At 50.8% G+C, this 27,609-nt stretch overlaps 2 protein-coding genes across 2 annotated transcripts in view; one reads left to right on the top strand and one right to left on the bottom strand.

Annotated features, from left to right (window-relative positions):
* Nucleotides 1-3,664: 3,664 nt before the first annotated feature.
* Nucleotides 3,665-4,913, top strand: LOC132807607 (gastrula zinc finger protein XlCGF49.1-like). The gene has a single exon (XM_060821661.1). It carries the CDS (start codon nt 3,882-3,884, stop codon nt 4,596-4,598), a length of 717 nt encoding a protein of 238 aa, XP_060677644.1. The 5' UTR covers nt 3,665-3,881; the 3' UTR covers nt 4,599-4,913.
* A 14,004-nt stretch (nt 4,914-18,917) lies between these two features.
* The window catches only part of LOC132807622 (zinc finger protein 420-like), a 42,941-nt gene continuing 34,249 nt past the window's right edge, over nt 18,918-27,609 (bottom strand). The window contains exon 6 of the mRNA XM_060821677.1: nt 18,918-22,587. Within this exon, the coding sequence (XP_060677660.1) occupies nt 21,631-22,587 (957 nt within the window). The 3' untranslated portion in view covers nt 18,918-21,630. The remainder of the gene's footprint in view (nt 22,588-27,609) is intronic.

Raw genomic sequence — 27,609 nt, forward strand, 5'->3', positions numbered from 1 at the left:
TTCAATCCATGTAATATTTTGTAAATTCCACTTTGGAAATAGAACCAGTCTGACTCAAGATTGTCATACAGACAGACCCTGATTTCACACCTTTAATGCATTCTCAGTGCTGAGATGTCACCTTTTCTTATGAAACTTATCCCAAGAAAATGTCTTTCAGGAATTTCTGTGATTTAGAAATGAATGATACGAGCAGCCCATACTAAAAGATGAAGGACTTAACAATCCAGGGTTTTTCAATATATCATTTCAGTGCACTGTAATGTTTTTCCATCCATTCTGTGCCTTATGATTTTATTCTCCACAATCACCTGATGAAGGAGCCATACTCCGAGTGCTAGTCACAGATGTACAGCACGGAAACAAACTCTTCGGTCTATGCCGACCAGATGCCAGTATGTCGCACCTTATGTCTCTGAATCTTTCCTATTCATATCCCATCCAGATGCATTTTAAATGTAATTGTACCAGCCCCCACCACGTAATCTGACAGTTCATTCCATATACATACCACCCTCTGTGCGAAAGGATTGCCCCTTAGGACCCTCAGAAATCTTTCCCCTCTCACCCTACACCTCGGCCCTCCAGTTCTGGTCTCGGTGCCTTGCCCCCACGACAAGGGGAAACGACATACAAAAGTTGAGCAGCCAGACAAAATGCTAAAGGAATAAAATATCGTGCCGCAGGGAAAAAAAAATTGTGGCTCTATCTTTTTTCCGCTGTTGGCATTTGGACACTTAAAATCTGTCAGAAACACCAACATCCCCATAGAGCATACTGCGCATGTTTGCCAGTGTCAGCAACCCAGTGCGCATGCTGACCAGTGTCCGCAAAACACTGAGCATGCTCATCGCTGTACGCAAAAAAGGCGCGAAACCTTCTTTTGATTGACCAATAGGCAACATTGGAAGACTGGAAGGAGACTGGTCCTCCTGCCAATCAGAGCCAGCACATTGTCTGAATGCGGAAGTCGGACCATGAGCTTCTCAAGCTGTGACTCCTAATACTCTCTCTCTCTGAATAAAGATAGAGCTTTACCCAGACTGCGAATTCCTTCCTCTGTCCCAGATATGTGAGTACGGCACTCTCTTGCTCCCATTCCATTTCTTTTTCATTCTGGGGTTCGTTGTTGACTTGCAGCAACTTAAAGAAAAGAGTGAATCCGGAAGGGGACAGACTCTGGAAATGCTGGTCCAGGTCTGTGTCTCAATTTGCAAAATAGATAGGCAGGAAGTGGAGAAGTCGACGTTTCGGGTGTAACCCATCCTCGGGGCTGGGGCTGGCTGGAGAAGCTGCAGATAAAGGGGGTGGGAGTGAAGCGGGGATAGGTTAAGACAGGTAGAGGGTACGATCTGGTTGCTGGCAGAGAACAAGGAGAGAGGTTTTTTTGAAATTGAAAAAACTCAACGTTGAGTCCTTCGGGCTGTAGGCTGCCTGGAAGATGAGGTGTGGTCCCTCCAATTTGCAGTTAGGTTCGTTGTGGCAATGGAGGAGGCCAAAGATGGTCATGTCAGAAAGGGGAATTGTTATGGATGGTGACTGGGAGGTCTGGTCGGCTCTGTGGACCCAGCTGTGATGCTCAGTGAACCATTCCCCAAGTTTACGCTCGCTCTCCCCGATATAGAGAGGACCACAATCGGCAAACACAGGGCAAATGCAGTACCACAATATGAAGTTATAGCCTCGGCTGTGGCAAAGAAAAACAGAAAGGAGGTGCATTGTTTAAATGGAGATATATTTGGATGTGGAATTGAATTCACAACTGGGGTGTCTTCCTACAGTTAAGCGTGTCATTGAATATATTCATGGTTGAGTTATCTGATTTTTGAACAAAGAAGTGGATGTTTGTGGGGGAAGGCAAGAACATGGTTTTAAGACCAGTACAGAACAGTTCCAGAGTCATACAGCACAGAAAGAGCCTTTAGTCCAACTAGTCATAGAGATATACAGCATGGAAACAGACCCTTTGGTCCAACTCATCCATGCCGCCCAGACATCCCAACCCAATCTGGTCCCACCAGTCAGCACATGGCCCGTATCCCTCGAAACCCTTCCCATTCATTTACCAGTCCAGATGCTTTTTAAATATTGCAATTGTACTAACCTCCACCACTTCTCTGGCAGCTCATTCCAAACATGTACCACCCTCTGTGTGAAAACATTGCCCCTCAGATCTCTTTTGTATCTTTCCCCTCTCACCCTAAACCTATGCCCTCTGGTTCTGGACCCTGACCACCCCACCGCAGGGAAAAGACCACGGCTATTTATCCATGCCCTTCATGATTTTGTAAACCTCTATAAGGTTACGCCTTAGCCTCCAACGCTCCAGGGAAAACAGACCTAGCCTCCCTATAGATCAAATCCTCCATCCCGGGCAACATCCTTGTAAATTTTTCTGAACCCTTTCAAGTTTCATAACGTCTTACCGATAGTAAGGAAACCAGAATTGCACACAATATTCCAAATGTGGCCTAACCAATGTCCTGTACAGCTACAACATAACTTCCCAAATCCTATACTCAGAGAATTGGGAAAGTTTTCAAAATCTACAAAGACAACTGGGAAAGAATGGAGGGACGAACCAAACCTTTGACGGTCAGCTTGGAGGCTCAAGGTCTCAGGACAGGGGGTGGGGATGACACATGCCAGCAAATGGGACTAGATTAATTTAGGATATCTGGTCAGTACAGTTGTGTTGGACAGAAGGGTCTGTTTCCGTGCTATATATCTCTATGACTCAGGCGTCAATGTTAATGCCTTGACATCTCATTTTGCTCCCACCTTCCCGGGGACATTAACCACTTTGTGTCTGGTTCTTCCTCAAGAGGCTGCGAGGCAGGTTCACCCTGAATTGACACTTTCTTTTTGCTTCCCAAAATCAGACCTGCTCACTCTCAGCAGTATCCCAGTGTTGTGAAAGATATTAGCTTTTCAGATGGAGGTATTCAAAGTTCAGAGAGATGGCAGTCTTGCTGTTTTTGCTTTTCTGCCCTGTAAGATCCTGAATCAGCACCTTCAGGAGAATTAGTTAGGGCCGAGTGAGGACAGAGGGGAGAGAGAGTGGGATGGTGCTTTCAATTTTGTGGAATAACAAAAGAAAAGAATATTGCACAGAAAATAGAATTGCTTGTTCAGAATTTCTACCCTGCACCGACAGTGATGACCTTTGTCATATCTTTTTTTACAGAGCACAGTAGCGCCTCGACGTACGAACGACCACGTTCATGTACAAATCGGTTTACGAACAGGATTGTACGTAAAACTTTGCTTCAACGTACGTACAAAATTCAAGGTACAAACGCAAAAAGCCCATGTGCGACCACGTGGTTTCATTATTCTGCTTTGCTACGCGCTTGTTGAACGCAAAAGCGCTCGGACCCCGCATGATCTCATTCAGTTCGTCTTTGGCGTGTGCGCTGTGAACAGCCGTCCAACCATTCTTACGCTTCCCAAACAATGGGAAAAGTTGATTCAGTTCACGAACTTTTTGGGTTAAGTTCGTAAGTCGAGGCGCTACTGTATTTGAAAATCCGAGGACGGAAGTTTCAAAATCAACAGATGAAGGGCTTAAGTCCGTAACGTTGACTCACCTGCTGTGCTTTTCCAGCGCCACACTTTTCGATAATGACTCTTCAGTATCTGCAGTCCTCACTTTGACGTCAATGTCTGACGGTCACGCAATCCATCGGGACCGCAACGGTTTTCAACTATGATTCTGTGAGAAGGAGCAAAGCTTTTTGGTTCCTGTTTCAGTACGTTTTCAGCATCAGTGGGACTGTATGACAGACCCTACCATTGCAGTGCACTGAGTGTGGAGCCTAAAACAGCTATACGGCCTGGAAAGAGGAATTCACAGCAGGGAGTGGCTCCAAACTTTGGCCATGGAGAAACCCGAGGAATCCCACCTCTTGGAGAAACCGTGGAAGTGTGGTGACTGCGGGAAAGGCTTCCCTTTCCCATCTTCCCTGGAGATTCACCAGCGTAGTCACACCAGGCAGAAGCCGTTCACCTGCCCTGTCTGTGGGAAGGCCTTCAGACATTCCTCCACCCTGCTGACCCACCAGCGGATCCACACTGGGGAGAGGCCGTACAGCTGCCCTGAGTGCGGGAAGGCCTTTACCCAGGTCTCTGGACTGATAAACCACCAGTGGGTCCACACGGGGGAGAGGCCCTTCAGCTGCCCAGAGTGCAGGAAGGCCTTCAGCAATTCCTCCTCTCTGCTGAGGCACCAGCGCGTCCACACAGGGGAGAGACCCTTCAACTGCCCCGAGTGCAGGAAAGCCTTCAGCAATTCCTCCGCCCTGCTCAGGCACCAGCGGGTCCACACTGGGGAGAGGCCCTTCAGCTGCACTGAGTGCGGGAAGACTTTCAGCAATTCCTCCACCCTGCTGACTCACTGGCGGGTCCACACAGGGGAAAGACCCTTCAGCTGTCCCACGTGCGGGAAGGCCTTCAGCAATTCTTCCGACAGGCTGACCCACCAGCGGGTCCACACTGGCGAGAGGCCATTCCCCTGCCCCGAGTGTGGGAAGGCCTTCACCCGCTCCTCCCACCTCCGGAGGCACCAGCGAGTTCATGTACCATCGCAGGGGGATTGAAGGAGCGACGGCTGAGTGCCATTATCGATTGGACTATCAACCCAGTTCCAGGGGCTCCCGGGTTTGAATCCCGCCGCGGCAGATGGCTCTATACAGGGTATGGGTTGAAATTGCTGAGTGAGGCAATACTTCCTCCGGGTTACGGCTGTACCAAGATCCAATTAGAAAGGGACATCTCTGTGCTGACCAATAGTAAAGACAGTGAGGTTGGGTGGGGGTATAGGCGTGAGTGGGTGTGCCTTGACCTTGAGCTGTTTAAAAAGCAGCTACTTTTTCTCTGCCTTTTTGCTGAGGGGGATTTGAAGCTTTCACAAAAGTTGGGTCACAATAAAGGTGAAGTGAACTTAACGCTGAGCTCAGACTCTCATTGAAGGCTTTGAGCTCCGAGTGGTTTGTGTTTTAAAGCTACTCATTTCTTTCAGCCTCCTGCACTAAGCTTCCAATGTCGCTTATCAGTTGGATCAGTGAATGAGCAGCCAGTATCGTTAGAAATTGTAAATGTTTCAGGAGTGCAGAATGTGAGAATTCTATTCGAGAGGGTTCAGTAAAGATTTACCAGGATGTTGCCAAGACTGGAGGGTTTGAGTTATAAGGAGAGGCTGGGACTTTGGTAACAGTTGTGGGACTGGTAACAGTTCTTATTTTGTGATCTATTTCTCCTCTGCACAGGCACAGGTGAACAGTTTGTTTTTTGTGCTTTGTGCGAGATCAGGCTAGCAGCTTTTAAATCCTTATGTTAAGCAGTTGAAATAAATTGTCGATCAGCAATTGTATTCCGAGAGTGATAACTCCAGCTCTGGTAACCCTGTTGCATCAACAGAGAGAGGGAGAGGATGTCACATCTAAAGAGCAGACAGAAAAGTTATTTCGCTTTTTGAGTCAGTTTCTCACTCAGATGAGACGAGGAGTAAAAAGTGAGGTCTGCAGATGCTGGAGATCAGAGCTGAAAATGTGTTGCTGGTTAAAGCGCAGAAGGTCAGGAAGCATCAAAGGAACAGGAAGAAGGGCTTGTGCCCGAAACGTCGAATTTCCTGTTCCTTGGATGCTGCCTGACCTGCTGCGCTTTAACCAGCAACACATTTTCAGCAGATGAGACTGGATACTGCTTTTAATGGATCATAATTAAATGCTATAATGGAACACTTTAAATTCAAGGAATTTTGAAAGGGCAAACGAACAGTAGCTTTGAACAGTGATGTTCTTCCATTTCTAACCTTGGGTGACCCATATGAAGCATTTTTACTGAGAGCTCCATAATCATGTTCTTGCTGGATTTTTTTCAGGGCAAACAATTTCTGGTGGGAGAAATTCTGTATCCTGGGAAGGCAGGGAAATTAGAAAAAAAAAGCTGTTAAAAGCATTTGAACTGTGGGCCCACGAGCTCTCGTGGGAGCAGTGCATTTGCCAAAGACATTTCGGAGGAATTCTGTCTAACTGTTGGACTGAAAGTAGTTTCCCCACTGAACGTTAAATAGACATTGAGAACATTACGCATTATAGTGTGTTCCTGAGGACCGGAGGAAGATTGAATTTGCCAATGTGAACCACACTTTGCAGAGAGGAAATTTCTCCGGATGGAATAGGTTGATGGAAGTCAATAATTAGCACAGCCAATCCACCCTAACCTCTACATCCTAATCTATAAATTACCTTCTCAAAAATGTCATTTAAATGTAGAGCTTTTCTGTAAGGAAAATGTCAGTCTGACTCCACAGTAGGGAGATCAGAACTGAATGTAGTATTCCAAAATTGGCTTAACCAACATCCTGGACAGCCACAACATGACCTCCCAACTCATCTACTTAATGCTCTGACCAATAAAGGCCATCCTACCAAATGCCTGGTTCACTGTTTCATGTACTTACCCCCACACTCGTGGCCCCTCAACTATTCCAGAATCTTCCACAGGCCTGTCGGACGCCATTACACATGTGGCCTCCACAGCGCCCGCGGCACCAAAGGCCGCCGCCGACCGTGACGTCACTTCCGCCCCCACCGACCTCGGAGCCCCCGCGATCGCCGCCCCAACAACTGCCCCGGTGACCACCACACACACAACCGCTTCCACGATCGCCGACGGACCCGCGACCCACGCGGCCACCGGGAATGACCACCACTCCTCCGTCGCCGCAACCATTTCCGCCCCTCCGGTTGCCGTCGGCGCAGCCACTTCCGCCCCCACTGACATCACTCACCTGCAGGAGCACAAATCCTCAGGTCTCCCCGCCCCCACGCCGTCTTTCGTCACTACGCATAACCCCGCCCCCACGCCGTCTCCCGTCGCTTCATGTAACCCCGCCCCCACGCTTATTTCCGTCACGACGCATGACCTCGCCCCCACGTCGAGCAACGTCACCACGTCTAACTCCGCCCCTACTTCGATCTCTAACCCCGCCCCCAGCTCCAGCTCCAGCCCCAGCTCCAGGTCCTAGCTCCCAGCCTTGCCGGATTTTCTGATGAAGGGCTTATGCTCGAAACGTCGAATTCTCTATTCCTGAGATGCTGCCTAACCTGCTGTGCTTTGACCAGCAACACATTTGCAGTTGCCGGATTTTCACCATCCCTCCAGATCTCCCCCTCTCTGAGGATGAAAGATCAGTCCTCAGCAGGGGCCTCACCTTCATTCCCCTACGCCCTCGGATTAATGAGTTCAACACGCGGCGAGATATTGAACAATTCTTCCGCCGCCTTCGCCTCCGTGCCTACTTTCACAACCAAGACTCCCGTCCACCCTCTGACGACCCCTTCTCCCGCCTCCAACACACTCCATCCACCTGGACACCCCGTGCTGGCCTCCTACCCGCCCTCGACCTCTTTATAGCCAACTGCCGCCGTGACATCAACCGACTCAACCTGTCCACCCCTCTCACCCACTCCAACCTCTCACCCTCAGAACGTGCAGCCCTCCACTCCCTCCGCTCCAATCCCAACCTCACCATCAAACCCGCAGACAAGGGAGGCGCGGTGGTAGTTTGGCGCACTGACCTGTACACCGCTGAAGCCAAACGCCAGCTCGCGGACGCCTCCTCTTATCGCCCCTTGACCACGACCCCACCTCCCACCACCAAACCATCATCTCCCAGACCATCCAGGACCTCATCACCTCAGGGGATCTCCAACCTCATAGTCCCACAACCCCGCACCGCCCGTTTCTACCTCCTGCCCAAAATCCACAAACCTGCCTGCCCCGGCCGACCCATTGTCTCAGCCTGCTCCTGCCCCACCGAACTCATCTCCCAATACCTCGACACGGTCCTGTCCCCTTTAGTCCAAGAACTCCCCACCTACGTTCGGGACACCACCCACGCCCTCCACCTCCTCCAGGATTTTCGCTTCCCCGGTCCCCAACGCCTTATTTTCACTATGGACGTCCAGTCCCTGTACACCTCCATCCCCCATCACGAAGGACTCAAAGCCCTCCGCTTCTTCCTTTCCCGCCGCACCAACCAGTACCCTTCCACTGACACCCTCCTTCGACTGACTGAACTGGTCCTCACCCTGAATAACTTCTCTTTTCAATCCTCCCACTTCCTCCAAACTAAAGGAGTTGCCATGGGCACCCGCATGGGCCCCAGCTATGCCTGCCTCTTCGTAGGATATGTGGAACAGTCCATCTTCCGCAACTACACTGGCACCACCCCCCACCTTTTCCTCCGCTACATCGATGACTGTATCGGCGCTGCCTCGTGCTCCCACGAGGAGGTTGAACAGTTCATCAACTTTACTAACACCTTCCATCCCGACCTGAAATTCACCTGGACTGTCTCAGACTCCTCCCTCCCCTTCCTAGACCTTTCCATTTCTATCTCGGGCGACCGACTCAACACAGACATCTATTATAAACCGACTGACTCCCACAGCTACCTGGACTACACCTCCTCCCACCCTGCCCCCTGTAAAAACGCCATCCCATATTCCCAATTCCTTCGTCTCCGCCGCATCTGCTCCCAGGAGAACCAATTCCAACACCGCACAGCCCAGATGGCCTCCTTCTTCAAGGACCGCAGATTCCCCCCAGACGTGATCGACGATGCCCTCCACCGCATCTCCTCCACTTCCCGCTCCTCCGCCCTTGAGCCCCGCTCCTCCAACCGCCACCAAGACAGAACCCCACTGGTTCTCACCTACCACCCCACCAACCTGCGCATACAACGTATCATCCGCCGCCATTTCCGCCACCTCCAAACGGACCCCACCACCAAGGATATATTTCCCTCCCCTCCCCTATCAGCGTTCCGCAAGGACCACTCCCTTCGTGACTCCCTTGTCAGATCCACACCCCCCACCAACCCAACCTCCACCCCCGGCACCTTCCCCTGCAACCGCAGGAAATGTAAAACTTGCACCCACACCTACACACTCACTTCCCTCCAAGGCCCCAAGGGATCCTTCCATATCCGCCACAAGTTCACCTGTACCTCCACACACATCATCTATTGCATCCGCTGCACCCGATGTGGCCTCCTCTATATTGGTGAGACGGGCCGCTTACTTGCGGAACGCTTCAGAGAACACCTCTGGGCCGCCCGAACCAACCAACCCAATCACCCCGTGGCTCAACACTTTAACTCCCCCTCCCACTCCACCGAGGACATGCAGGTCCTTGGACTCCTCCACCGGCAGAACACAACTACACGACGGCTGGAGGAGGAGCGCCTCATCTTCCGCCTGGGAACCCTCCAACCACAAGGTATGAATTCAGATTTCTCCAGCTTCCTCATTTCCCCTCCCCCCACCTTGTCTCAGTCGGTTCCCTCAACTCAGCACCGCCCTCCTAACCTGCAATCCTCTTCCTGACCTCTCCGCCCCCACCCCACTCCGGCCTATCACCCTCACCTTGACCTCCTTCCACCTATCCCACCTCCATCGCCCCTCCCCCTAGTCCCTCCTCCCTACCTTTTATCTCAGCCTGCTTGGCTCTCTCTCTCTTATTCCTGATGAAGGGCTTATGCTCGAAACGTCGAATTCTCTATTCCTGAGATGCTGCCTAACCTGCTGTGCTTTGACCAGCAACACATTTGCAACTATGGAGCCTGCACTCCAAGGTCTCTTTGTTTTGCAACACTCCCCTTAACGGTGTCAGTCCTGCCTGGATTGCTTGACCAAAATGCAACAACTCACTTTTCTCAAAATTAAATTCCATCTACCACATTTTGGCCCATTCGATCAATTCTAATTTATAGCAAACTCACTTTTCTCTCATTCCCTAGAAGCTGAAAGTCTCCATCCCACACACTCTCCCTCCATTCTCACTTGGCTGACTCTAATCCCTGCTGTACCTCATCCTGAAGGATCTGGTTCATGCTGATTAATAGGGCCACACTCGGGGGAGGATCTAATTGAAACATATATAATCCTGAACAGCCTGGACAGAGTGGACATTGCAAAGATGTTTCCATTGGTAGGACAGACTCAGACCAGAGGGCACAGCCTTAGAGTGAAGGGAAAACCTTTTAGAAAGGAGAAACTTCTTCAGCCAGAGAGCGGTGAATCTGTGGAATCTATTTCCATAGAAGGCTGTGGAGGCCAGGTCACTGGGGATATTTAAAACTGAGACAGTTGGGTTCTTGAGTATCAAGGGGATCGAGGGTTACGGGGAGAATGGGGTTGAGAAATCTAGCAGCCAAAATTGAATGGGGTGATTAGATCTGATGGGCTGAATGGCCTAATTTCTGCTCCTCTGACTTAGGGCCTCTTGCTCTTCTGGACACAGAGTGAGAGAGTTGGGAGCAAGACCAGGCCATTCGGTCTTTCAAGTCTGCACCAGCATTGAACAATTCATAACTGGATATGAATATACCTACAGCTGGGTGAATAGGCAGGGACTTTTTCACTGGAACACATGAGGTTGACAGGTGACCTTAAAAGAGGTTCATAAAATCATGAGGAGGGTAGATGAGGTGAACCGCAGGTGTCCTTTCCCTAGGATGGGGGTTTCAAGATTAGGGAGCAAATGAGGAAGGTGAGTGGAGAAAGATTTTCAAAAGACTGGAATAGCGCCTTTTTTTTGAGAGTAGTTTGTGTGTGGAATCAATGTCCAGACACGGTGGTGGATGTAGGTACAGTAACAAGGTTTAAAAGACATTTGGATAAGTACGTGAATAGGAAAGGTTCAGAGGGATATGGGCCAAATACACACAGGTGGGACTAGTTTAGTTTGTGAACACAGTCAGCACGGTTTAGTTGGACTGAAGGGTCTGTTTCTGTGTTGACTGACTCTGGAACTGTTCTAAACTGGGCTTAAAACCATTTTCTTGCCTTCCTCCATAAACATCCACTTCTTTCTTGTTCAAAAATCAGATTAACTCAACCTTGAATTTATTCAATGACCCCCTAACTGCAGGATGACATCCCTATTTCTGAACTCCATTCCTCTTGCTAATACACCATTTGCCTTGCTCATTGCCTGCTGCACCTGTCTGACAACTGGCACAGAAGGACGCTGATGCCCCTCTGAACATCCACGCATCATTCCTGATGAAGGGCTCATACCTGAAACTTTGACTGTCCTACTGCTCGGATGCTGCTTGACCTGCTGTGCTTTCTTTGCCAGACTTTCCGACTCTGATCTCCAGTTCTCACTTTCTTCACATCCCAATACATCACCATTTAAACAACACACCTTTCTGCTTTTTTTTCCCACAGCAAAGGCTATCACTTCATATGATGGTACTGCACTTGCCACGTGTTTGCCAACTGTGGTCTTCTCCACATTGGAGAGACCAAGTGTAAACTTGGGAAATGGTTCGCTGAGCATCACAGCCGGGTCTGTAGCGGCCGACTGGACTTTCCAGTCACCATCCCTTTCTGACATGAGTGCTCCAATTTCAAATAACCTCCCTTCCCATCCCCCAACTCCTGTCCCAGCTCCTCCCCCTCCCTGCCAACCAGATTCCTTCCTCCCATTGATCAACCAGGTCTTATCCTCTACCTGTCTTCACCTATCCCCACTACACTATCCTGTCCCCAGCATCCCCTTGTTCTGCAGCTCCCCCTACACCCACGCCCCGTCCTGAAGGGGTACACCCGAAACGTCGACTTCTCCACTTCCTGATGCTGCCTGGCTTGCTATATTCTTCCAGCCTCCTGCCTGTTTATTTTGCCAATTGAGACACAGATCTGGACCAACTTTTCCAGAGTCCGACACCTGCCTGGATTCACTCCCTTTCCTTTCAGTTGCTACAAGTCAATAATTTATAGAATCCCTGCAGTGTGGGAAGAGGCCTTTCGGACCAACTCTCCGAAGAGCAACCCATTCCCCTATTACTCTACATTTACCCCTGAGTAATGCACCTAACCTACACATCCAATTGGGCAATTCACCCAACCTGCACATCTTTGGATTGTGGGAGTAAAACCCACGGCCCATGAGCCCAGCATTAAAAATAAATGGAAAACGGCAGTGGCAAAAGAGAGCGCCGCACTCAGAAATTGGATAGAGGAGGGAAGTTGAAGTCCGGCATGAAGGTGAATCTTCATTCAGAGGCAGAGAATCAGCAGCAGGTTCAGAAACTCATGGAGCACCTTTCGCATTCAGACATGGGGGGCTCTGATTGGCAGGAGGACCGGTCTTCTTCTGGTCCTCCTTGGCATTCTATTGGTTCGTCAAAAGTAGGTCGCGCGCCTTTTCGGCAGACAGCGAGAAGCATGTGCAGTGATTTGCTGACACCGGCAAATATGCGTTGTGCCTTACTGACACCGAGAAGCATGCACAGTATGCTCTGTGGAGATGCCGTTATGACTGACGTTTTTAAGCGTCCAAATGCAAATCAGAAAAAAAAAGGATAGAATCACATTTTTTCCTGTGGCTTAAGATTTTATTTCTTTTGCATTCTGTCTAGCTGTTCAACTTTTTTAATGCCTTTTCCCCAGGGTAGTGGGAGCGAGTCCAGAACTTGAGGGTATAGATTTAGGATGGGGGGAAAAGATTTATGAGGGAGCTAAGGGGCAACTCTTTCACACAGAGGGTGGTGTGTGTTTGGAATGAGCTGCCGGAGGAAGTGGTGGAGGCTGGTACAATTACAGCATTTAAAAGGCACCTGGATGGGCATATGAAAAGGAAGGGTTTAGAAGGATATGGGCCAAATGCTTACAAATGGGTCACGAGATTAAATTAGGATATCTAGTCAGCCTGGACTGAAAGTCTTCGTGTACGTGCTTTACAACTCTATTTCTACATAGTCTCGTGAAATTGGTTCCAACTAAGTATAGGCCATTCACCCCTTATAACTTGTCCTGAGCTGTAGCCTAACTGTGTAGACTTCAATGAAAGTTTCAGAAAGATTTCAGCAGCTCTTTTTTAAAAAAAAAAGTATGTGCTTTCAGATGTTTCTGAATATGGTTAAAAATCGCAACACCAGGTTATAGTCCATGGGGGAATGGACGGGGGTGCAGTGGGGAATGGACAGGGGGCACTGAGGCTGTCAGGGGGAATGGACAGGGGGTGCTCTGGGTGGCAGAGGAAATGGATGGGGGACTTGTGGCTGGCGGGTTGAATGGACAGGGGGTGCTATGGGTGGCAGTGTGGGTTGGACAGCCGGTGCTGTGGATGGCGAGGGGGACTGGGCAGGGGGGGGGATTGGACAGGGATACTGTGGATGTGGGGGGGGGGTGGAATGGATTGGGGATACTGTGGCTGGTTGGAGGAATGGACAGGGGCTGACGTGGGTGATGGACAGAGCACGCGGTCCAGAGTGTGAGCAGAGACCGAAAGGGGGGACTGCAGAATGTGGGAAGATAGAGAGAATGGACAGGAGCAATTGGTGGAAAGAGAAAGGACAAGAAGCAGAAGGTGCTGGGGGAGGGAACAGATGAGCGGTGGGCGGGTGGGGGTGAGAGACAGAATCAATGGCGAGAGGATGGGGTGATGGACTGGACAGGGGTCAGAGGGTGGAGTGGCGAGAGAGATAGAATGGACATCCTTCATCCCCACAGTGCAACAAATTCCCAGTTTCCACCAAAATCCCAGATGAACTCACTTAGTTGCTTGCTGTCTCCCAAATATTTCATTGTAACTTCTTCCGGTCCCAGTAAGGGCAAAACATCTTTGAAAGCTGCTCTGAAAGTCCTGTCTTCACAACCACTCTTCTGCTTTCACCGAAGACAACGAGAGTCAGACACCACAGAAACCGACCCTTCTGCCCAACTCATCCATACAAACCATATATCCGAAATCAATCTATTCCCATTTGCCAGCATTTGGCCCATATCCCTCGAAATGCTGCCTCTTCATGTACCCATCCAGATGCTTGTTAAATATTATAATGGGTACCAGCCTCCACCACTTCCTCTGGCAGCTCATTCCATCCACGTACCACCCTCTGCGTGAAAAGGTTGCCCCTTAGGTCTCTTTTATATCTTTCCCCTCTCACCCTAAGCCACATCATTCCAGATGATGGGCTTGTGCCCAATACATCAATTTTCCTACTTCTTGGATGCTGCCTGACTTGCTGTGCTTTTCCAGTGCCACACCTTTTGACTCTGATCTCCAGCATTAGCAGTCCTCACTTTCTCCACTTCCCAATATATCACCATTTAAACAATACACCTCATTTCTGCTTTTTTTTTCACAGCAAAGACTATAACTTCACACTGTGGTACTGCACATGCCAGGTGTTTGAGGCACAGACTTGGACCAGCTTTTCCAGAGTCTGGCCTCTTTCTGGATTCACTCCCTTTCTTTTCAGTTGCTGCAAGTCAACAATTGGATCCCAGCACGAAAATAAAAGAAATAGAAAAGGGAGTGAGAGAAGAGAGTGCTGTTGGACAGAGGAAGGAAATTACAGGCTTGGATGAATCTCAATCTTCATTCAAAGAGGGAGGAGCAGCAGCAGTTTCAGAAGCTCATGGGTCAAGATTGAAGCCGCACTGGAAAAGCACAGCAGGTCAGGCAGTATCCAAGGAGCAGGAAAATCGATGTCTCGGATTCAGACAATAGGGCTGCTCTGACTGGCAGGAGGACCAGACTCCTTCCGGTGTTCCAGTGCTCCTCGTTGGTCCGGGCTCTAATAGTATTCTTCCTATTATAGGGCGACCAGAGCTGTACTCAGTACTCCAAAAATAAATGGCCTCACCAACATCCTGTACAACCTCAATGGAGAACAAAAAATTTACAACCCAGGAACAGGCTCTTCAGCCCTCCAAGCCAAAGCTGATCCACTGATATCCATACCTCTCTCATACACACACGCTCTCTCTCAGACATACACATACACCACCCCCTCAAAACACTCACCCTCTCGTAGGCTCATACTCCATCACATTCTCACTTTATCAAGCAGGCACTCGTGCAAATACAGACTCTCCCACGCACAGTCTTATACACAAATTCACACACACACTTCCCTGATGAAGGGCCTTTCCCCGAAATGTCAATTTTCCTGCTCCTTGGATGCTGCCTGACTTGCAGCAGCTCCACACTCAATCCTAAGCCTATTACCCTCTAGTTCTGGACTGCCCCATCCAAAGGAAAATACCACATCTATTTACCCTATCCATGCCCCTCATGATGATATAAAAGTGTATAAGGTCACTCCTCAGACTCTGGCAAGCTACGGAAAACAGTCCCAACTTGAACTTCTGTCTCTCCTCACCCGGGTAACCAAGACACATACCTGAGGTTGCAAAGTCTGCGCCCTCCCTGGATTCACTCCAGTTGCTAGAAGTGAGCCTGCTCCGTTATTCATTAAGATCATGGCTGATCTATCCATCGTTTCATCTCCTCCTCCCTGCACTGTCACAAGGAACCCCTTAATTCCCCAACCAGGCCAAATCCCACCCAACTGTGTCTTGAATATACTTAATGAAGCTGCCTCTATTGCTTCCTTGGCCAAAGGATTCCTGAGATTTTGATGAAGGGCTTTTGCCCGAAACGTCAATTTTCCTGCTCTCCGGATGCTGCCTGACCTGCTGTACTTTTCCAGCACCACTCTAATCTAGACTATTCCATAGATTCACGACCCTCTGGGAAAAGCAGTTCCTCCTCATCTCTGTTTGAAAGCTACTCCCTCTAACCTTGAGGCCTAGTCTCACCCACCAGAAATTACTGGACAGGTTAGGGCTTCATCCCCACAGTGCAATGACATTGGGAAGAAGTTTCCATTGGTAGGAGAGACTAGGATCAGAGGACACAGCTTTAAGAATAAAGGGAAGACCTTTAGGAACAGAGATAAGCGACGTCTCCTTTTCTGTCGACAGCGAGGAGCATGGACAATGTACTGGTGACACCAGCGAGCAGGTGCGCTGTTGTTCACACCGAGGAGCAGACACAATGTGCTCTGTGGCGATGCTGGTGTTATTGACAGATGTTAAATGTTCAAATGCCAAGAGGAGAAATAAAAGGTAGAGCCACAGTTCTTTTTCCCCATGTGGCTCAACATTTTATAGCTTTTGTCTGGCTGCTCAACTTTTTTTTAAATGTCTTTTCCCCAGAGTAGGGGTGAGGTTCACAACTAGAGGGCATAGGTTTAGGGTGAGAGCAGAAAGATATTAAAGGTACCTAAGGGGCAACTTTTCCATGCAGAGGATGGTGCACGTATGGAATGAGCTGCGAGAGGAAGTAGTGGAGGTCGTATAATTACAGCATTTAAAAGGTATCTGGATGGGTATATAAATAGGAAGGGTTGAGAGGGATATGAACCAAGTGCTGACCAATGAGACTAGATTAATTTAGGTTATCTGGTTGGCATGGACAGGTTGGACCAAATGGGTGTGTTCATGTGCTGTACATCTTTATGATTCTAAATAATAAAAAAGTATATTTTTCCAAATACCAAACTATCTCCAAGTTAACAAGGCTTAGTGCACCACATACTTTGCTAACCATTCTCAACAGGTCCTGCCCCTTCAATAACTGAGGAACATATACATGCTGGTACATAGTATCCTTCACTAGTATTTACACACTACCCTCAACAATTGCACAAGTAACAGTGAGGGGTAAACAGCACAAGGATTAAAAAACAGTGAGGGGTAAACAGCACAAGGATTAATAAACAGTGAGGGGTAAACAGCACAAGCGCCAGTAAAAGCAGATGGAAAGTGAGTGTAAAATGTGACTATGACAGGACAGGCCCCACATTCCTTCCCCTCCGTCCCCCCCACAACCTGCCTCACCTTTCACCTCCCGGGCCCAGTACCTTCCAGGTGGCCCCATAGTTGACACAGGGGCCGCCCCACGACCAGTAGAACTCCACCACCCAGGCGGCCGACCAGTTCCCAAACAGGCCCTTAACCCCATCCGCCTCCAGAATGGTCACCGGCTCCTGCCTGCTGTACAGCCGGCCGGTGTGGCCGTGACACAGCAGCTGCACCAGGAAGGCGGCGGTGACCAGTGACGGGGGTCTGCCCCGGGCCGCACGGCGCCATTTTCCTAACGGCCGCCGCTTCCCCGCTCGAGCGACTTCTCCTCCCAACCGCCTTCGCCCCCCGCGTGACGTCTGCACGGGGGGATGGGCGGGGCCGGGGGAGCCTCACCGTCACCAAGCAACAGCCACCTCGCGCTACAACTGCTCATTCACAAAAACAAACTCTCCTGTCTCGCTCTGCAGCTGCAGGGGGGACACTGCCACGTTTCGAGGAGCCCTGTCTACATTGGGAAAGCTCACGGCTCCATTTAAACAGATATTCCGACATCTAATACAACGATGTTAACTTTCAACTGCGTTCAGGGAACATGTATTTTGCTCTGAGTAAGTCTATTGAGTTTAACTGCAGCATGGCTGTAGTTTTAAACTTGTTTGCTTTCCTGAACAGCTAGGTTTAAATGTTTTATTCATTAGAAGAACCAAAATTAGTGATAGTTCACATATCCACCCTGAAATGGGGTGGGTAACTGGATTGAGTGGGTAGGCGCCCTGCTAAGTTTAACTTTGGGGACAGCCTTTGAGCTGCATATGAACAAACTGCTTACATGTTGCACTTATCGACTGCTAAATATCGGCTCTTGTTATCTTAACACTTAGCCTTCTGATTGGACATTGCAAAGGTTCACCTCCCGCCCACACCCCGCCAGCACCCTTCCCAAGGGTCAGACCCTCCCTCTCTCCAGGCACACAGTCTGAATAATTGACGAAGCAAAATTCACTGTCAAATCCCATCAACATGGAAGATCCCAGCCCACCCTACCTCCCACTCTGTACCCAACCCATCCAAAAACCACAAAACATCATCTCATCTTTAAAATACAAAAGAAAAACTGGACCGCATCAAAACGTTCAACAACGGTCAACGCTATGACTGTTACACACTTTACGGAGCTACATTTCAACTTGAGTTCGTTTGCACTCCCTCATGAGAGTTCACATTAAAAGCTCATTGTACCAAATCAACAGCATGCCACAGCTCTCTGGAATTCAGCGGAATTCTTCCTGGTATCCCTCATGTTTTCTGGTTTTTTTGAGAAAGGAGACCCTCCCGTGAGCTTCGCCTTCAGATCTCCTTGGCTACGCCCAAAGTTTCGGCTGATCAGTTCAAGCACAGGGTCGCAGCCTTTTCTTGCTAAGCTCAGCTGGCGTAAACGTTAGCAACGCCTCTGGTTCCCGTTGGGATTTACGCTCCCGAGCGCAGACCTGGCCCGCAGCCTGTAGTCCCACAGTTCCTGCTGACTGCAAACTGCCCTTCTGTCAGCAAAAATACAAACACGACGGGGACAGTGTTCATTTCGCTATTCTCAATGTCAACTCTGACCCCACGAAAGGTTCTCTTTTCAGGGGCGGGCATGTCAATTGCCTACTTGGGGGTTGGTGAAATGTCTCAACAAGTCTTTCGGTTTGTCTATATTTACAAGAATTCGAACCCCAACTAGACATTTACATGTAAAATCTAAGAATTATACAACGTGACACATGAAAGCATGATGAGGAGCATCTCCTGTGTCCTCTCTCAGCTCAGAGAAGACTTAAACCCCGCTCCCCCCTGTAACATTCATCCAGGTGACAAAAGGATCTTAACGCAGGCGGATTATAAGGGGTTGCTCAGTGGTCACAGCGCCAAGGGACCCGGGTTCAATTCCAGCCTCAGGGGCGACTGTCCCTATGGAGTTTGCACGTTTCCAGCCTGCGTCTGCGAGGGTTTTCTCCGGGTGCACCGGCTTCCTCCCACAATCCAAAGATGCGTAGGTGAGGGTGGATTGGCTATGCTAAATTACCCATAGTGCTCAGATATGTGTAGGTTAGGGTGGATTGGTCAGGCTAAATTACCCATAGTACCTAGGGATGTGTACGTGAGGGTGGATTGGCTATGCTAAATTACCCATAGTACTGTAAGGCCGGAATCTGTCCTTGCATGTTAGTTTTAGGAGGAGAGACAACAGACGCTCAATTGTTTGGCACAAGCAGGCTTTATTGCAGAATCGTAGTTGATACAGTGAATCACCATGCATTCACTGGAGAAGGCACGTTCTGCCTTCCCCTCCCAAATCTGCTCCTGATATACTCTTTGCTAAGCAGAGCTTCGCGGAGCTACTAAGCATTGTCTTATTAGGACATTTCGCGTTTGCGAGGCGTTTCCTGTTATTGAGCTCATTTGGGCGTTGGCAGCTGAGCTGGCCACGTAAGCAACAGTTTCGATTCCCCAAACAGCAGCTATAGCTCCACCCTCCCTTGACTTATTTTATCCTAACAGTACCCAGGGATGTGTAGGATTGGGTAATTTAGCATGGCCAATCGACCCTAACCTACACATCCCTGGGTACTATGGGTAATTTAGCATGGCCAATCCACCCTTAGTGTAGGATTGGCCAGGCTAAATTGTCCTATAGTATCCAGGGATGTGCAGGTTTGGGTGGACTGGCCGTGCTAAATTACCCATAGTGCCCAGGGATGTGTAGGCTAGGTGGGTTAGCCAATGGGAATTGCAGGGTTACAGGCAGAGGTCTGGGTGAGGGAGGGTTGGATGGGCTGAAGGGCCTGCTCCTACACTGCAGGGGTTCTAAGCGTGAGATGAGGTGCTTGACGGAAACGATGGGGAAGAGGCAGTGAAAACACAACGAGACCGTTTGAAAGTGGGAGCATGACAGGAGGGGGTGGGTAAATGGGATGTGGTGAGGGAGGGGGCTTAGGAGAGAAAGAGACACAGAAAGAGAGGGTCACACACAGATACAACTGGTGAAAGTGGGGAAGATTGTGATAGGTTCAGATAAGGTGGAGGAAGAAAAGCTGTTCCCTATTCACTGATAGTGACAAGGTCAGGGGCGGCCTGAAGTTCAGGGGTTTGAGCAGGAGAGAGAGGGGGAAAACAGAGGAAAAACAGGTTTACCCAGCAAGCAGCAATATGCTGGAATCCGCTGTCACCTCAGAGAGACAGACAGACGCAGAGGCAGAGAGGTAATCAGATGAATGGCCTCCCTGTGCTGTGAGATCCAAAAGGAGCACGCGAGCAGCTGCCCCAGTGTTTCTGGCGGTCTGAGGCATCTCCCCCTCACCCCATTACCGGTACCGCTCTCCCGTCCCATTGGCACCCTCCCGGTGAACGGCCCACTCTCCCACTGCACTCAAGCTGCCCCTTCCCCCCACCCCGGGGCCTGGAAGAGGACGGAACAGCCCGTTCCGGAGCGGGGCTCGGGAACGCTGTCCATGTCCGCGACGTCCTTTCCGAGAAAGGAAACAAAAAGGACGACAGACAGGGGACCACCCGCATCAACGGGAATGACAACATTTCACCCTCAGACAAGGCTTTGTCAAGAGACGTACAGCATGGATACAGACCCTTCGGTCTAACCCGTCCATACCGACCAAATATCCCAACCCAAACTAGTCCCACCTGCCAGCACCCGGCCCATATCCCTCCAAACCCTTCCTATTCATATACCCATCCAAATGCCTCTTAAATGTTGCAATTGTACCAGCCTCCACCACATCCTCTGGCAGCTCATTCCGTACACACACCACCTTCTGTATGAAAAAGTTGCCCTGTAGGTCTCTTTTATATCTTCCCCTCTCACCCTAAACCTATGCCCTCTAGTTCTGGATTCCCCAACCCCAGGGAAAAGACCTTGCCTATTTATCCTATCCATGCCCCTCATAATTTTGTAAACCTCTATAAGGTCATCCCTCAGCCTCCGACGCTCCAGGGGAAACAGCCCCAGCCTGTTCAGCCTCTCCCTGTAGCTCAGATCCTCCAACCCTGGCAACATCCTTGTCAATCTTTTCTGAACCCTTCCAAGTTTCGCAACAGCGGGGAGACCCAGAAATGGAAAAGACTGAAGGGGGAAGTCAGCGGTAAATCTTTTGAAGAGGTTACAAAGGAGAGACCTCTGTCTGCAGCGGGAATGACCCCCACAGTAGCAGGTCGAGGTGGACGGCATTTAAGGAGAAGCTGGTTACAGACGTCAGGGAGAAAGGAACTGAAGGGAATGCTGCTGTAAGGGAAATCAAGTGTGAGCAAGTGAAGGGGAGGTGCGTAGAGGCTCACATGGGTCAGAAATACTGAGAGAGACCAGTTGAGCTGAAGGACCTGACTGGAGACTCAATGGGACAGAGAGTGAAATCTTGGATCCACCTGCAACAGAAGGAGAAACACGTGATTTACCTTCCAGGATTAAGCAAGTCCCGCAGATTCTGCAGATCACTTTATTGGTCACAGCACTGAGTATAGGGGTTGGGGTCTGGACAGGACGTTGGTTAGGCCACTTTTGGAATACACAGGAACCTCGATTATCCAAAGGACACATGCAGGGTGTATTTCAGTCGCTTGACGATTAGATCCCTTCCAGTGTGGAAACAGGCCCAACCAGTCCACACTGACCCTCCGAAGAGTAACCCACCCAGACCCATTTCCCTCTGACTAATGTAACTAACACTACAGGCAATTTAGCATGGCCAATTCACCCTGACCTGCACATCTTTGGACTGTGGGACGGAACCGGAGCACTAGGAGGAAACCCACGCAGACGCGGGGAGAATGTGCAAACTCCACACAGTCTGTCGCCTGAGGAGGAATGAAACCCGGGTCCCTGGTACTGTGAGGTAGCAGCACTAACCACTGAGCCACCGTGCTGGTTCATCTAATTCTGGATAATCGAAGTTCCTCTGTATTATGTGCACTTCTGGTCTATCGGAAGGATGTTCCCCCGTGTGGACCCGCTGGTGGATCTGGAGGCCGGACGAGTGGGGGAAGCCCTTGCCACAGACGGAGCAGGTGAAGGCGCCCTCGCCGGTGTGCACCTGCTGGTGCCGCAGCAGGGTGGATGAGTGAGAGAAGCTCTTGCCACAGACGGAGCAGGTAAAGGACGCTCCGCGGTGTGGACCTGCTGGTGCCGCAGCAGGCTGGACGAGTGAGAGAAGCTCTTGCCACAGACGGAGCAGGTGAAGGACCGCTCCGCGGTGCGGACCTGCTGGTGCCGCAGCAGGCTGGACGAGTGAGAGAAGCTCTTGCCACAGACGGAGCAGCTGAACGGCCTCTCCCCGGTGTGGACCCGCTGGTGGGTCAGCAGGTGCGATGAGCGGGTGAAGCCCTTGCCGCAGACGGTGCAGGTGAAGGGCCGCTCCCCGGTGTGGACCTGCTGGTGCTTGAGCAGGCTGGACGAGTGAGGGAAGCCCTTGCCGCAGACGGTGCAGGTGAAGGGCCGCTCCCCGGTGTGGACCTGCCGGTGCTTGAGCAGGGTGGACGAGTGAGGGAAGCCCTTGCCGCACACCGAGCAGGTGAAGGGCCGCTCCCCGGTGTGGACCCGCTGGTGCTTGAGCAGGCTGGACGATTCGCTGAAGTCCTTCCCGCACTCGGAGCAAGCGAACGGCCGCTCCCCGGTGTGGACCCGCTGGTGGGACAGCAGGTGGGGCGACTGGGTGAAGCCCTTGCCGCAGACGGAGCAGGTGAAGGGCCGCTCCCCGGTGTGGACACGGTGGTGGATCTCCAGCATGGAGGGATAGTGGAATCCTTTCCCGCAATCCCCACACTTCCACGGTTTCTCCATGGCGCGCAGAATGCCTCCTGAGACTTCCTTTCCCCACAGTGGGCAAACTGGCTCAGGCACGTGCCCCTGTGGTTCAGGTAAAGATGATACTTTAAGAGCCTACTGAAGCAGACAAAAACGTTCAAAGAATTTTCCCCTTCTGGACTGAAAGAGGGACGTCTCTCCTATCCCACGAATCAAGGGGCTCTGTCAGACCTTCACATGGTACTCAGTTGGGGAGCTCTACCTGCAAAGCTGCTCTTCTCATATCCTGTGAAAAGGGGATTACAAAAGTCATTGCTGCCTGCACATGACAGGAATTCAGAACAGATCATTCTAGTTTCTGTAGAACTTCCCCAAAACAACCAAGTTACAATATGCAGATGCCAGTGTTGGGCTGGGGTGTACAAACATAAAAAAAAATCACACATCACCAGGTTGTAGTCCATTAGATTTGTTTAGAAGTTCGAGCTTTCAGAGCTCTGCACCTTCATCAGGTAGCTAGTAAAACCTCCAGGCGAAAAAGACAGCAGATGCTGGAGATCAGTGTGGTGCTGGAAAAGCACAGCAGGTCAGGCAGCATCCGCGGAGCAGGGAAAAAAATTTTTAAAAAATCGACATTTCGGGCAAAAGCCCTTCATCAGGAATGAGGAAAGAATGAGGACACTTTCCTCATTCCTGAAGATGGGCTCATGCCCGAAACCTCGATTCTCCTGTTCCTTGGATGCTGCCTGACCTGCTGAGCTTTTCCAGCAACACATTTCCAGCTCTGATCTCCAGCATCTGCAGACCTCATTTTCTCCTATAACCTAGAGTTGTGTGATTTGCACGGTGGCACAGTGGTAGGGTGGCACGGTGGCACAGTGGTTAGGGCAGCACGGTGGCACAGTGGTTAGCACTGCTGCCTCACAGCGCCAGGGACCTGGGTTCAATTCCCACCTCAGGCGACTGACTGTGTGGAGTTTGCACGTTCTCCCCGTGTCTGCGTGGGTTTCCTCCGGGTGCTCCGGTTTCCTCCCACAGTCCAAAGATGTGCGGGTCAGATGAATTGGCCATGCAAAATTGCCCATAGTGTTAGGTAAGGGGTATGGGTGGGTTGCGCTTCGGCGGGTCGGTGTGGACTTGTTGGGCCGAAGGGCCTGTTTCCACACTGTAAGTAATCTAATCTCCTGTTCCTTGGATGCTGCCTGACCTGCTGAGCTTTTCCAGCAACACATTTCCAGCTCTGATCTCCAGCATCTGCAGACCTCATTTTCTCCTATAACCTAGAGTTGTGTGATTTTTAACTTTAAAAAGTGTTGCAAATCTCCACCCCACACACACACAGACACACACACTTTTCTTCAATTCTCACTCTGCTGTTTCTGATATTACCCATCCCCCAGTATTGTCCAGAAAGGGACTTATTACCTAAAAAAGCTGTAAAACTCCATCCCACACACTCTTTAACACTTGCTGTACCTAATATTTCCCCCCCGCCCATGCTCCAGCAGGGTCTGACTGATGCTCATTGACTGAGCCACACTCACCTCTTCCTGGACACAGCGACCCTCCAGACCAACACAACATCAGCTACCCATAACCCCCCCGCAACGGCGCATGTGCAGGAGCATCCGGTCACGTGAATCGAGGGACCGCCGTCGTCACAAAGGCCGCGCGTTCATTGGACGAAGTGCCCGTCCGTGCGGTGGCGCTGGTCTTTGTTACGCCCACGTGACCTCTCTCCTCCTCCACCCCCCACGCGCCCCTCCCTTCACCTCGACACGGGGAGGCATGACCAATGGGGAGCCTTGGAGGACCGGAAGGAAGGCTGGTCCTCCTACCAATCAGAGCATCCCCTCATTGTCTGAATGCGGAAGTTGGAGCATGAGCTCCTGCTGCTCTCTCTCTCTGAATGAAGATTGAGTGTTACCCCAGACTGCACCAACCTCTGTGAGTACAGCACCCTCTCTTCTCACCCCTCCTACTCCATTTCTTTTCTCATTTTGGGATTAAACTGTTGGTTTGTAGGAAGTGAAGTGAAAGGAGGTGAACTCAGGAAAGGTGGATATGCTGGATGCATTGGTCTAGATCGCTGTCTCTGTCCCTCTGTGTCTGTGTCTGTTTGTCTTTGTTCCTCTGTGTCTGTGTCTCTCTCTCTCGTGTCCTTCATCAGGAATTGCGGAGGGGGAGGGGTGGAAAGGGTGCTGAGAGATAAATAGGAAGGTGGGAGTGGGGCTGGGGGTAAGGTAGATGCAGGTTGGGGGTGGTGGTGATGGCAACAGGGTGGAGCAGATTGGTGGGAAGGAAGGTGGACAGGTGGGACAGTTCAAGAGGGTGGTGCTGAGTTGGAGGGTTGGAGCTGGGGTGGGAGGGGGGAGGGAATGTGAGGAAACTGATGATATCGATGTTGATGCCATGTGGTTTCAGGGTCCTAGGCCACCTGATACCTGGAGGAAGAATGCCTCTGCATTGGGACCCTCCAACCATACGGGATCAATATTGATTTCACCAGTTTCCTCATTCCTCCCCCTCCCGGCCCCTGCCCAATCCCAGATACAACCCTCGAACTTGGGACTGCTCTTTTGAACTGTCCCACCTGTCCATCTGCCTTCCCATCTATCTGCTCCACCCTCCTCTCTGACCTGTCACCTTCTTCCCCCGCTTTCATCTACCCATAGCATTCTCAGCTCCCTTCCCCCAGTCCCACCTCCCTCCCATTTATCTCTCAGTCCCTTTGGGCCCACCCCACATTCCTAATCAAGGGGTTATGCCAAAAAACGTCAAACCTCCTGCTCCTCAGATGCTGGCTGACCTGCTGTACTCTTGCAGCACCAGACATTTTGGTGCTTATTTGTCTGGATGTTCTGATGTGACCCATTCGCAGATGTGAAGTCACATTCGAGAAAAACTCCTCCATGGAATGTGGGCTTTCTTTTTGGCAAGGCCAACAATGTTTTTGTCACTAACTGCCCTTCAGACAAGAGGATTGCCAGACTTTAGGGGGCATTTTAAAAGTCAAGCACGTGAGCCGTCATATGCAGGCAGCACCAAGTTAACGCTGACGGATTTCCTTCCCTGAAGAGCGTTATTGAATCAAATGGGTTTTCAGAAAAGTTTCACTCTCTCAATGACTGAGACTAGTTTTCAATTCAGATTTTTAAAAAAATTTAAATTTAATTTCCCCAATGTTTGTTTTTACTGGTATTTGAACCCATGAGGGCCGAAGGGCCTGTTCCTGTGCTGGAATATTCTTTATTCTATCGGGAAAAGACACCTGCCACTCACCTCATCAATGGCACTCCTGATTTTACAAAGTGTTGTAAAGTGTGCTGGACACTCAATGGAATAGAGGCTATTGTATTTGACTTTGATCTATCTGTGGCCATTGGGAAGATGTTTCCATTGGTAGGAGAGACCAGGAGCCGAGGGCACAGCCTTAGACCTTTTAGAACGGAGATAAGGAGAAACCTCTTCAGACAGAGAGTGGGGAATCTGTGGAATTCACTGCCACAGGAGGCTGGGAGGCCAGGTCACGGAGGGTATTTAAGACTGAAATAGATGGGACAAACATGATTTACCATCCGGTGTGAAAGGAGTGCACTTCCTCAGCTCCTGCAGATCTTTGGCCCGGGGAACGTGCAGTCCCAGCCTCAAACAGCATCGGTCCCACGGGAAGCAAAGGGAGCGAGAGCGGCCAGTCCGGTAGAAAGGAAGCCTCGCTCCCTTCCCGCTTCACCCACTGTCTTCGAACGGGGCACAATCCCCCCCACGGGCACGATCCCCCCCCAGTCCTGGGTGGGATTCGCTGCAGACTTCAACTCCGTGCGGTCACGTTGGGAAGGCGCCTGTGCGTCCGCAGGGTCGGCGATCGATTGAAGGCCTTGCCGCCCCCGGGGCAGGTGAGAGGCCTCTCCCTGGTGTGTGGAGGCGCCGGTGCGTCTGCAGGTGGGACAGCTGGGTGAAGGGCCTTGCCACACTCGGGGCAGGGGTACGGCCTGTCCCCGGTGTGGACCCGCCGGTGCCTCAGCAGCTTGGAGGACCCAATGAAGGCCTTCCCGGACTCGGGGCAGGAGAACGGCCTCTCCCCGGTGTGACCGCGCCGGTGGATCTCCAGCTCAGAGGGGACTCGAAACCCCTTCCCGCATTCCCCACACTTCCACGGTTTCCCCACGGCGCGGGCTCCCTCCAGGTTCGACGCTCCCTCTGACGTCCCACTCTGCTGCGGGTGGCCGGCTGGCTAACTCTCCGCTCCGGTAAAGCTCCCTCCACCCTCGAACAGCGGCATCTCAGTGCTTTACCAGTCAGATCTCTGGAAGCAGGCGGGACAATCCTCCTTCTCCACTCAAAAGATGGATAAAATTCCAGTCCCAATGAGTCAAGCTGGCTGAGGCAATTAGTTCAAGATATGCAGGTAAATCCTCCTGTGAAAGCCTGTCAATTAGAAAGTCATCGCTGTCAGTATCACGTAGAATCTCAGAGTTTAACAGATCGATTTCACGGAATATTCATTCCACGCCCATAACCCAACACCTGTGAGTCTCCATCCCACACACTCTCCCTACTGCCGTACCTAATACGCTCCCTCCCAATTTTTCTGATTCCTGACATTTGACAGATCTAGCTCCAAGAAAAGTTAAGAATTAGAACCCCTACAGTGTGGAAACAGGCCCTTCGGCCCAACAAGTCCAGACCGACCCTGTGATGAGTATCCTACCCAGACCCATTCCCCTATATTTACCCCTGACACGTGCACCTAAGCTACACATCCCTGAACACTCTGGGCAATTTAGCACGGCCAACCCACCCTCACCTGCACAAGGTTGGACTGTGGGAGGAAACCGGAGCACTCGGGGGAAACCCACACGGAGAGTCGCCCGAGGCTGGAATTGAACCCAGGTCCCTGGCACTGAGGCATCGGTGCTACCTACTGAGCCATCATGCCACCCTCATGCAGTTTGCTAACCTAGTTATCTGCCCCCCCACCTCTCTTTCTACCATATTGACAGACCAAGATGTTGGGGGGGGGGGGGGGGGGGGAAAGAGAATCAGAGCAAGAACTTTGCTTTGGTAACAAGACCTAGAACATGCTCGCTCTGAGGATGACTGTAGTGGAGTCGCTCAATACCCAAGTGAGACTGGAGG

The sequence above is a fragment of the Hemiscyllium ocellatum genome (genome assembly GCF_020745735.1).
Source record: "Hemiscyllium ocellatum isolate sHemOce1 chromosome 27 unlocalized genomic scaffold, sHemOce1.pat.X.cur. SUPER_27_unloc_19, whole genome shotgun sequence".
NCBI lineage: Eukaryota > Metazoa > Chordata > Chondrichthyes > Orectolobiformes > Hemiscylliidae > Hemiscyllium > Hemiscyllium ocellatum.